This window comes from Pungitius pungitius, chromosome 1 (genome assembly GCF_949316345.1).
Source record: "Pungitius pungitius chromosome 1, fPunPun2.1, whole genome shotgun sequence".
In the NCBI taxonomy this organism is placed as follows: Eukaryota; Metazoa; Chordata; class Actinopteri; order Perciformes; family Gasterosteidae; genus Pungitius; species Pungitius pungitius.
Window position 1 is genome coordinate 19,162,820 of NC_084900.1, and position 12,237 is coordinate 19,175,056.

At 42.8% G+C, this 12,237-nt stretch overlaps 1 protein-coding gene across 1 annotated transcript; it reads left to right on the top strand.

The window, feature by feature from the left end:
• The first annotated feature begins 288 nt into the window (after positions 1 to 288).
• Positions 289 to 12,185, top strand: lrif1 (ligand dependent nuclear receptor interacting factor 1). Its single transcript, XM_037479381.2, has 3 exons — positions 289 to 587; positions 5,781 to 7,878; positions 9,021 to 12,185. Exons 1-3 carry the CDS (start codon positions 550 to 552, stop codon positions 9,954 to 9,956), a joined length of 3,072 nt encoding a protein of 1,023 aa, XP_037335278.2. The 5' UTR covers positions 289 to 549; the 3' UTR covers positions 9,957 to 12,185.
• The last annotated feature ends 52 nt before the right edge of the window (positions 12,186 to 12,237 follow it).

Below are 12,237 nucleotides of genomic sequence, written 5' to 3' on the forward strand. Positions count from 1 at the left end.
TCCTCCTCCTAAAATGATAAAGCTAATTATTTTATGACTATTTATATTTATTCTATTCTATATATATATTATACCATTTCTAATTTTTGAGACAAAAGCTTGTTAATAGTAAAATATTTAAGTAAAAAACTAAATTAAAACGTATTAGCAAGACCAGCTGACGCGGTGACGTCATCAAGTCAGCTGCTGTTCCAATTGCGGAAATGACCGTTCTCTGTTCTCCCGAACCTGCGAGTCTATTCTCGCGGGAACGCGTCTCGGGTATTGAGAAAGGGCCAGTGTCTGCTTGAATACGACTAACCGGAAGCTATATGTGACGGAAGCGGAAGTAACGGAAAGCAAAAAAGAAGATGTCTAATGATAAATGCGACTAAAATGGAGTATAGTCCGACCGACTATTCCCAGGTAACAGCCTGTCTCGGGACACACAAGGCGGGATCGAACACCGTGTTTCTCACGTTAGTCGTCGCCAACTCTCCGGGTTTTGGAGAACACATGTGACCGACATCAACGGGAGGATATTCAACGCTTCCTTCGTGCAGGACAGCCATGTATCCCGTAACGAAGAGGAAGGAGCCGCTCCACAGGTACGCTGTACGTTCCATTTCGTGTACGCGGAAGTGCACGTAACGCTCACTGAAGCGAGAGATGATGATCATGTCCCATTACTGGTCTTTGAGTCGGGGTTCCACCGATGTGTGCGCCGTCACCAACACATGCGACACGTGATAAATGTTGAGTGTCACGCAGGAATCCACAGGTCCACGTTTGGAACGGGCCGGTGAAATGAGAAACTAACTCTAGTTAAGGCTATGCCTGAATAATTCATCAGTCTAGTATCTAGGTCGGTAACTGTAGACCTGCAAAGGTGTTGTAGGATCATAATACAATAGTTCCACCGTTATTGCCACAGCCTATAATGTCCCGAATTCACAACTGTTAAAACCTGCTTTTTCTCTGCTGACCAGCAGCACGTGACAGAAACAACCACCATGACGTCTGATTGTATAAACGTCTATGAGAAAGTGACGCTTCTTTTCCCTACTGCGGTCATGTGGACCGCATATCAAAATAAAATGCGCCTCTATGTTAGGTATTACGGTCAAAGGGGCTGTACAGGCAAAAAGGCACTGATCATCATTTGAAGTGTCTTTTTTTCAATGTTTGAACTCTCTTTAAATCAGATATAAGCCGGGTATCACACCTTTGACACTTGATCCTATTTCATGTTGACCTCTATCACCATGTACATTTATATAAAATATTACTTTTTGAGACAATTGAAGGTAAAGTCAGTAATATTGCCATTATATTTGCCTTTTCTCAATCTTAACCATTTAGAATGCAGGATTTCATCCAGCCGTATTATTAGTAAAATTAAAGTCCTACAATTTGTTTTGTGTCTTTTAGTCAAGGTATAGTCTGAAGAATTGTGTCTTTAGGGGCGGAACATGTAAAGACTCTGCGGTCCTGGTGTCATCTGAAAGCTCATTCCACCATTTACATAGCAGGGCAGCAAAGAGTCGTGTTCTTGTCAATTGTGTTGCTCTCAATGAGGAAATAGGGAGTGTTGCTCACTCTTTAGCGGATTCCAACTTTGGATTCGACTCACAACTTTTCTGGGGTTTGATGAGCGTTGGTATTAGACGTGTCTTCCATCTCGCAGTGCAAGTTCTGCTCATCAAAAGTGGCCCACCAGGTGGCTCGCATTCTACGACCGGCTGGGTGTCTGGCCCATTTAAAGTTTGAGAATAGCTTGTTTCGGCCCCAAAACCTAGGCATAGGTCACCATCTTCCGGGGGTCCTATAGCGCCCGATCCCGAAGGGCTGGGATCGCACCTCAGTCGGCACTCGTCAGCCTTCACTTTTATTGAGCTACAGGGTTTGGTTGCACCCTCTGACTCGCGCGCTAAACTCCTTCGACTGCAGTTGGGCAATCAACGCCCTGGCGATGCAACGAGGCTGGTCGGCCGAGAGGCGGTGGCGGTGCAGGGCCGCAGTGCCTTTTGACCTCAACGGTTTTACGCCCCGTTGAACTCTCTTCATAGTTCTTTTTAATTTTCCTTCATTGGCATGACTTTATTTTGGGGGTAAAACGTATTTCATCCCATATTTGGGGAGCTTTTATCAACCATAAAATGTATGCCCCCACCCCCTAACTTGATTTTGGTTTGTTGCCTCAGGGCAACTTGTGTATATATAAAGTGAAATAAGTCAAAAAAGCAATGTAGGCATTTAGAAAGTAGTTCATTTTGTGGACATTAACCACAAATGGATCCAAACATGAATACAAAAATATTAAACAAAGAAATTACCAACACTATGTACAAAATCCACATACAAAACATGTAAACTTAAAGGGCTTGTTTGTGTCACATTGTATGACATATACATTCGACTGGCCTACAATAACCTGAAGAATGTTTTAAAATACTGAAGGGGGGGGACATGATATCATTAGAAATGTTATGCCAGGGCGAGCACAGAATGTATTGTGGCGTGTTCAACCTCTATGTCTTCATCCTCATCTTGATCCACAGACTCACTGTCGCTTTCATCAGACATGCGTTATCCTAAGAAAGTACAAATATGAATGTCATATTCAAAATAAATGAATGAATGACACACATTGTTCTACTGACTGACCCCTGATATCCTTACTGTCTGGCAAACCTGTTGCAGGGATCCAATCGTTCTGACTCCTTTCAAGCTCACTTTCCTCGTTGTCACTGTCCTCCCTGTCAGATGGATCAGCCCTAACAGCTTGATTTTTAAACCTTTCACCCATTAAATGTTCCTGTTTCCATTCCCATTCAATATCAGTAGTTGGTACAACAAAAATATTGACTATGGTCAATGACCTGCAGTGTTGCCTTGTGGCAACTTACCAAAAAACCCAGTTTTAGTAAAGAAATAATAAATTAAGTGTTTAAAACTTTTAAATATACTTATTTACATACTCATGCACACAAAAACATTGTTTTTAATAAAGAGATATTTCATAAACAAGTTAAAGTTACTTTTGTCTCACAGATTTGTGGCATTGTCCCATGCAGCTTGGCAGCCATAAAAGAATGCTTCACCCAAAGAGAAAAGGTCTCACCCACTTTGGGCCCTTATTTGATTGGACACAGACATGTCTGCTGACATTATATACATTGTTTTTAATTAAAGTCAGTGTAAGGTCCAAAAAAGTATTGTGTTGCCTGAAGGTTACAGTCTGCCATAGAGGGTTACGTTACTTGGTCACTATCAGTCTCGTGCTAGTATTTAGCCTATGATGGAGTTTACCACCCACTTAGGGTTTGTTGTCCAAACAACCCGACTTCAAGGACTGTTGTTGGGCTCTGCCTCGATCTGATGTGCAGGCTGAGCGGTCCCACGTGGAACCGCATTTGGGCACTGGGCTCTTTTCTCTTCAATTGCCGCTACTGCGGGTAACCTTGTTAGTTTTGTTTCCAGCACTTAGTACTATGCTTCAATTCAGAGGCTTAGCTTGTCTGATCTGAGGTCAAAGTCAAATGAGGGGCAGCCCCAGAACTGCTGGAGCAGTAGAGAAGAATCCCACCCATGGACCGCCGCTGGAGCAACACCTTTCGTAACCGGAACACTCATAACGCGGTCAGTACAAAAACAAAAGTCCACCGGCAGCTACATCCAACCGAGGAGGAATAATGGCCTGATAGGGGCCCCTGTATCGTATATCCTGTGGTCTGCACTGAAGGGAACAAAGGGGCAACTGCGCTGACTTTCTCTTATTTCAAACTGTACAGTAAAGGTTTATGGAAATATACATGGGCATAGAGGGAAGGGAAATGACTAATAACATGTCATTGTTAATGATTTCACCTTTACTTTTCTCATAAGCTGAAAAAAGACGAATATAATGGCAATGACTTTACCTTCAATTTTCTCCAAAGTACACAGTAATATTTTATGTACATGGTGATAGAGGTCAACATGAAATAGGATCAATTGTCAGAAGTGTTACCCGGCTTCTGTCGGATTTAAAGACAGTTCAAATATTGAGAAAAGACGAAGGCAAAAGTACTAACTTTGTCTTCAAGTATCTCAAAAAGTACACAGTAATATATGTACATGGTAATAGAGGAGGTCAACATGAAATAGGATCAATTGAAAGCAGAGTGTTACCCATCTTAGATCTGGTTTAAAGACCGTTGAAAGATTGGGATTTGATGGGCGATTAGTGCCTTTAAGGCTGAAAGCCTTTTACCGTTACGCCCCAGGTAGAAGTGCTTTTTTTTTTTTTTTTAAATGCGGTCCACATGACCGCAGTATCTCCTGTCAGTGTAAATATGAGTTTATGGTCTCAATGTTCAAGGCAGGATTAAACAACGGTGTTAAAATACACGCTAACGTTTTTTTTTTTTTAGAATCTATTGACAGCCCTAATTAAAACGTTGTATTGACGGGTGCTCTATACCGATGATTCTTAACCATAGGGCCATGGCCCCCGATTGTGGCCACAAGCGCAACCTAGAGGGCCGCAAAACACTTTCAATATTTTATCTTTGGGCGAGAACTGTTTTGCACGACGCTTTTGCGAAAGCCAATCAGCGTTGAGATGCTCTGCTCGTCATTGCCGCCGTCCTGCTGTCACAGCGTGAAGACACTTTATGAAACAGCCGCTCACCGGAGACACACCGGCAGCTGAGACTGAACGCCTGTAAGTTAGTTGGTGTCTAACCGAGAGACGCTGGCACCGAGCGACACAACAGGTCGTCCAACCGGCTGCTGGTCAGCCTGAAGCAGCGCTGGAAGCCGCATCCATCCAAATGCACTTCTTGGAGGAGTTGGTGAAATTCAAGCTGTTTGGGGTCATGAACCCAAAAATGACTGCATTTGTGGTTCCGAGTTAACAATATTGCCATTATCGATGGCAATATTTGTTTTTTTCCCGTGCCCCAGGAAAGTGAGCCAATACATATGACACCATGGCCACAGCTTAAGGGCTCTCTCCAAGACATTTGAGCTCTATATGTGAACGATCCTTATGTTTGCATTTCTGCAGACTAGGACTGCAGACAAGGGGGAATTGCCAACAAATCACAGCCTTGTGACATTAAATATTGAGTTTCTAGCGGAAGACCTAAAGTCATTAGTAAACAACAACCCAAGTAAACAAAGAGGGTGGCATGTGTTCAACCTGTCTAAACATTAACATGAGGAATTTAAAACAGTACATACATTGAAGTATTGATTGAATTACGCAGCAGAGTATTCACCCAAAATTTCTTAATAAAAACAATTAATGAATAGATCTTACAACTACCTCTTGTAGAGCATGAAAGACGTTAGAATTACGCAGTATAAACGTTTAAAAAAAGCCACAATTGTAAATACAATGTTTTGGTGTCGTCAAAGTAATTTACTAGTTAATAATAATTTGTATGCATTGCATTTCAATAGGGCTGCAACAACGAATCGATGAAATAGATTAAAATCGATTATTGAAAGCGTTGGCAACGAATTTCATTATCGATTCGTTCTGTCGCGCGTAGCAATATTGTTGTCCGGGTGGAAATCGGGAGAAATTCGGGAGAAAGGTCAGTCCGGGAGATTTTCGGGAGGGGCTTTGAAATTCGGGAGTGACTTAAAACATTGTAAAGATCTGGACCTTTTAATCTATAAAAGCTGTCTTTTCAAAACTGATCAAATCTGTTGCTTTGGATAAAACCATCTGCAAAATGAATTCTCAGAATTGTTAACTATTTTTAATTTTCACTGTTCTTAACACGTTCCTATGTTTTGTCTCTCAGTGGGACCGGTGTCTTCTACCAGGCAATACCTGCCGTCGGTGCCGATGGCAGAAACATCATGAAACTGATTCCTGTACAAATGGTCAACGGACATGTTTTAAAATCTCAAATAAGCCAGCTCAAAACTGAAGATACGCACCCGAAAGCATTATCATGGAATATCGCCTCTGCACCAGTTGTCATTGTAAAAAAGACAGCAGTTCCTTCTACAACTGAGCGAATTGTCAGTGAGCAGGTTTCACTCATGGGTTCAGCATCTTATCAAGTAGGTTTGGATACTGATAATTTACTTGACAAGCAGCCACGACAGCAACTACAACAAAGTGTCAAAACATTGGCAGTTCTTCCATCAAAGGCATCACCTGCACAAAGTGGAAACTCGGTAAGACCTGCAAGTCAGTTCTCAGTCACAGTGAAATCTCCAGCACACCCCAGAAGCCGAGGCACTGAGGTTCTCTCTACGGCACAAGTCCCTACAGTCCCAGCATCCAACCTACCTGCAGGTATCTGGAATCAGACATACACTTCGTCAGCCAACTGCTGTCCAAGTTCAGACTTACCCTCGTCACCAATCACAAGTATGGATGGAGCCGTTACTCCACAAAGGGATTCTGCCCTCTATGCACTCAAGTCGCTTTGCAAAATAACAAATATAACGTCATGCGTACCTTCATCAAAAGGCTCAAAATCACATTTCAATTCAATTCCAAATGTTCCGAAAAGGCCCAACAGCCTTATAAAGTGGTCAGTTGAAGAAGACAACAGCTCAACAGCTCCAACATCTAATCCTATTGACTCTTCTATTACTGCAAAGATTTTGCGAGTTCTCGCAGAGAGAGAAAATACGAAGAAGCACTTTGAGGTTACTAAATCTATTACCGAGTCAGTTCAGGTCAGTGGAGAAGAACAGGCCAACGTCATAGACAGGTGCAACAGGAAGCAACCAGGACAGCAGCAGAGTGTACATTTAATGTCCGTAGTACCTCTGAGGGCAACACCCGTCGCTAACGGTGGAAATACCGGAAAACCTCTGAATGATCTTCATTTCCCTCTGACATCTCCAGCACCCCCAAGTGGACATTGGCATCCGAACACCCCTATGGCACAATTGCAGACACTCCCAACGTCTGAACGGCCTGCAGGTATAAAGAAAAAGACTTTTACTCAATCAGCCGTCTCCTGTCTAAGCTCAGCATGTGCAGTCTACATGCCACTTATCACAAGTATGAATCGAGGCGTTGCTCCAAGGGATTCTACACACGATATGCTCAAGTGGTTCTGCAAGACTGAAAATATAACATCATATGGACCTCCATCAAAAGATCCAGAACCAAATTTAAAATTAATTCCAAAGGTTCCAAAATGGCCCAACAGCCCTATACAGTGGTCGGTTGAAGAAGACAACTCAACAGCTCCAAATCTTGTTCCTTTTGATTCTTCTGTGACTAATGCTGGGAAGCTCTGTGAGGTCGTTGGGAACCGGGTTTGCGGGCCGTGTCAGGGCAAAAGTGGACAAAGACGGGAAAACTCTTTGGTATTGTGTGATGGGAAGCTTTTTTGGGGGGCCAAAAATCGCAGGCTACCACATGAAAATGGAAAAATTGATACAACCATTGCAGCAGGAAACTGTTACGAATCAGACAAAGCCATTGTAGCTTCAACCCAACAGTCGCTTCCACCTCTGGAAAAGCAAGGCTATGGAATCCTCAAGCCAGACGCGTGGCGCCAAGTGATTGACCTTTGTGACGACGACGCTCCGAACGACCCGTTTCAACCAGCGGCTCGTATGCCAGCAGTCACTGTGGATGAAGACAATGTTATATTTGTATCATACACTCCACCCAAATCTGACTCTCAAGATTTGAGACAAAAATTACAAATGGTTCAAATAGAGGAAACGGACCAGATGGCCTCAAGCAATGTAACCAAACAAGAGAGCCTGCACAGTACACACAGTGCTCTCAGAGGAGAGGAACTTGGCCACACCATGTCGGTCAACGACAGCCGGCAGACCACCTCAGCCCAACAGATGGAGCAGGTTTACCCCAGCAACAACGCAACCCGCTTCAGGATGGATCGGGACCCCCACAGTGTTGAGGTGATCCCCATTCTGTTGTACTATTAACGAGGTTTTAAAACCCTGTTACTACATAACTCATGGCTTTGCCCAAAGTGATAATGCAAGTTCAAAGTCAGCGTCCTAGGAACCGATTGCTATGGTTAGCCAGATAATAGAAAAACATACTGTGTATGTTGTAATTACTGTAGTAGGGCTGCAACTAACTGATTATCTTCGTAATGTAGGAGCGTGGAAACAAAGGGGCAAGTATTCCTTTTGGCTATAACGTGTGGCTGTGTATTTCCATCCAATAACATCTAACTCACTCACATCCTGCTCCCTTTTTACTCATGTCAGTTATGCCCCTTTCTCTTGAAGGGCCCTGTGAATTCTGTCCTTTTAGCCCCCCCAACAATGTTGGACTTTTAACTTCAAATGTATTTGAGTCACAAGTTAATACATAAAGTATGTATCAATTTAAACATAATAAATACATTAAATAGTAATAAAACATGAAGTAAAGAGAGTGCAACTAAAGTTTAAAAAAAATAACTTAATCATGGCTATGCAGGTGATGAGCATGTTGAGGATGCTCTCTGTCCTGACTCCTTCATCTGAAGGGGCACGCGCCTCTGAAGGACAAACTCGTGCCCCTGCCTTAGTTTAGTACTAAAAGATCAAACAGCTTTGGTTATCACGTTGTAGTCTTTAGTATCATAGTTTTTATTGGGCTTGAGTAGATCTTTCGTAAATGTGTTCATATGAAATTATATTTTCCACAACTTGTGTTTGAAGTGTGGAGGTTAACTTTACAGAAAGGACAAACCGACAGGCTAAAATAATTTACCGATTTACTATACTGCATTTAACATAATCGTAGCCCTTGACAAATATTGGATATATTGCCAATAATGGTTTCCTGAAGATGATTTTAAAATATTTTGTCCCTTTAGCTTTTTTTACTTTTACTGTAAAAAATTACCTGCAAAACCTAAGGCCATCCCATCAGCCACTTCTGTGCTCTTTGTTTCATGCTTTCATGGATTCATTATGTTTAACAAATAAGAATTTTAACGTTATTGTCAACGTTAGTATTTATCTCTGAGCCCTGTTGTGGCGGGACTTCAAATGTATAGTCTTGTGTATGTGTGGTTTTGAAAAGCGTTTATTTCTTCCTGCAGACCTCTATGAGCTGTGGAAAATATGGACTGGAACCAGAATCCTGTGAAAGGACTGATGAGCTGCTGAGACGTATTTCTGGAATAACAGCCGATGTGAGAATTTGTCTCCAGAGGATAGACGAAGCCTCAGCCGGGTCTCTTCCTGCGGAACTTCCAAAGAGTGAGTGCATTCGGTTAGTGCAGGATCATAAAGACACAACAAGCAGGTTTGAAGAAAGCGATTCGTTATTGCAGCACTTTAACAGCCAACAAGGAACTGAAAGCTGCAATGGTCGCAAAGTCGAGAGTGGGAACGTACTAAGCACACCGGACTTGTCCAAAGGTTCATCCACTGCGATTCCTCATTCGGATGCTGGTCCCCCCGATTGTTCACATCTTGAAGTAAACACTAACCCTTCGCCCGAGGGAAGGTGCGCTGACGTAGAATTGGAGCCAATGATTGGCTACGTGGAGCCCATAGATGAGGATTTCCTCAGTGCCGATGAGAATGACTTCTCCTACTCACGGAACACAGCTGGCCGCCCTCAGACCTGTGCGGATCTGAACGCCAACACAAGGAGACATGGAAGGAAAAGGAAGCGGCCAACATGTCCATGTTGCATCGCCGGCACTCAAGATCCCACAGCGAGGTTCAGTGCAAAGTCCGAGGAGCCAGAGAAGTGGGTGGGGACGATGGAGAAGACTGGTAAGAAAGGGGCAAGAGCGAAGGCCTTGGGCAAAGACTTGAACATATCTGGAGGCGTCACCTGTCTCACAGTCAAAGACAAGCACAGTTGCAGGCCGCCGGAGGAGGCAGCCGGGGACAGGTTAACCTTGACGGCCACGGACTCCGATGAAGTCCAACTGCACGAGCAGATCACAAGACTCAGGGAGCTTCTGCAAGAGAAGGAGGCGGCTTTAGAGCTCAAGAGAACCATCCAACATTTCAAACAATAACAAGGTGCTGCGGGAGTCTCCTCCGATCCGGTAATGAAAGCCCCCCCCCCCCCTCCTCAAAGGGCTGAAGGCTTGTCCCTTGTTAGTCTGCTTCAGTGACCATTGAGACGTTTTCTATTTGATCTTTATTGAAAATTTGACATTTTGTCTGAAAAAAATGACTTGTTAAATATGTTTGTAAATACTAATGAAATATTAATCTTTCATTAAAGCACCAATGCAAGTTAAAGCTTTGAGCAGCGATGAACGTGCCTTCGCCTATCCTTGCATGTCGGGGGGGGCAGCGGTCAGCCGATATCGCGGGTCAATAAGAGGAAAAAACAAACAAACTTAAGTGCCTCAACCAGGAATCAAAGTCTACAAATTCCTAAGCATGGAGCCAACCATCAATGATCAAAACGTCCAAAAGAATTCCTGTTCGTTTTAGGGCAGTGTCCCCAGAGACTTATTTAAGTCTCCCTGTAATACATATGTTCAAAAATCACCGTACTTGTAGGTCAAACAGGGTGCCGGCACTGCTTCGTCGAAAACTTCCAGGGGGCTATGAATTGCAAAAATACAGGGACATTCACACTAACTCTCTTTTCGGCTACACATTCCTAAGGCCGAACGGCGCTCAGTGTTAATTTTAAGCGATGTCGGGTATTAACGTTACTGTTCTCTCCCAATTCCTGCTTAGCCAAGCCGCTAAACCGGAAGTACGTAGATTTTCACAGTAAGAATGGACGCAACAGTCGGCAATGACAGCGGTTACCAGGGTAACATGAGGAGAAAAGTTAATTAACAGATTTTTAAAAAATGATCACTCCCTCCACGAGACCACGAGTCGTACTGATGGATTTATTCCACTTGTCCACGTTGGCATCCACCGTTGAACTAAAAACACATGTTGACCGGCTTTTAGCGAACATCATGAGAATGTTTCGAACAGATATAACAAGACCCTAAACAAAACGTACCTCACTGGCTGCACACATCCAAGAGGGAATGAGAACACTTTAGTTCAGGAACTATTACTACTATGAGAGCTACCTTAAAATGATGATCCCGTTGCTGAGTTTTACCGTAACTTAAGACTTCACATACTTGTTGGCTCTGTGACACTAAAACATGTCCCCCCGAAACTAACCACGTAAACATAGTTCCTACCCCATAAACAAAACAAATATTTCTGAGCACAAAGCACAAAGGAAGTTCATTAAGATATAATACAAACGACACGAATTACAATCACCTCACCAAGGAGAGTAAACTGAATCCCTTTGTTATATCAGCCAGACACGCGGATAAAAAAGAAAAAAAAAATAGTTTGGCTGTGCCGGGAACCAAACCTGTGTGTCTTCGGTGCCGGAGGCCAACAGCTTAGCAGAAGAGATATCTGCTCTGATCCAATTACATAATCAAAACGTCACTGAAATAGGATTGGTCACTCTCTTCTAAAAATACAGGTAATATTCACACTAAAAAAATTATAACTGACTTCCTGTTTGTTTTAGAGAAGTGGTTCTCAACTGGTGGACCCGTTTTTAGTGGGTCGCGGGCCGTTCCATGGAAAAAAAAAAAAAAATTCATGTGATTTTATTTTGAAGGGACTTTTAGTAATGCAGCAGAGTGTCGTTTTTTTGCCGGCTCGTCCATGTTTGGCGCCGCAAAGACAACGGCTAGCACCCTGAGGGCTGATGACTAACGGCTATCACTGCATGGCAATACTTATAGGCCTACACAAGCATCATGAATAAACATTTCTAGCCAGAAATATCATCCTTGGAGTTATAACATTTGGTCATAATAACTGGACGCAAGATCATGCCCAGGTAGTTTTATGAAAACTCTTAATTTTAATAACTTTTGACCCCACGGTTGTCAGGATCAACTTGCCTGATTTTGAAATGGATTGGATTTAAACTCTAGGAGGAGTTTGTTTGTAAATGCAAAAAATGAAGGAAAGTGCAAAAAATACAATCACTATAGGGCCCCCTAATGTTCAATAATCAGAAAATATTTGTAGATGTTCTAGACTCAATGAGAACATGTCCTAAAGATTTGGTGAGGATTGACGTTGATAACTTTTGAAGTTATAGGTCTTTCCTTTTCAGGCCACACCCCTTACAAACTTCATTAGTCCATAACTTTAATGAAAAATGAGTTCGCAAAAACGTGTTTTTCACAAAATTCAAAATGGCGGGAAAAAACGGTAGGTGCATTTGCATACCATGATTGACTTTTTTGTAGAGCACATCCAAGAGCACCTGTGTGCAAAGGATCAAGTCAATTGGTAAAA

Coding starts and splice junctions, on each gene's coding strand:
- lrif1 (XM_037479381.2), top strand. CDS start 550: ATGTATCCCGTAACGAAGAGGAAGGAGCCGCTCCACAG. Junction 588..5,780: donor AGGAAGGAGCCGCTCCACAG/GTACGCTGTACG, acceptor TTTGTCTCTCAG/TGGGACCGGTGTCTTCTACC. Junction 7,879..9,020: donor GGGACCCCCACAGTGTTGAG/GTGATCCCCATT, acceptor TTCTTCCTGCAG/ACCTCTATGAGCTGTGGAAA.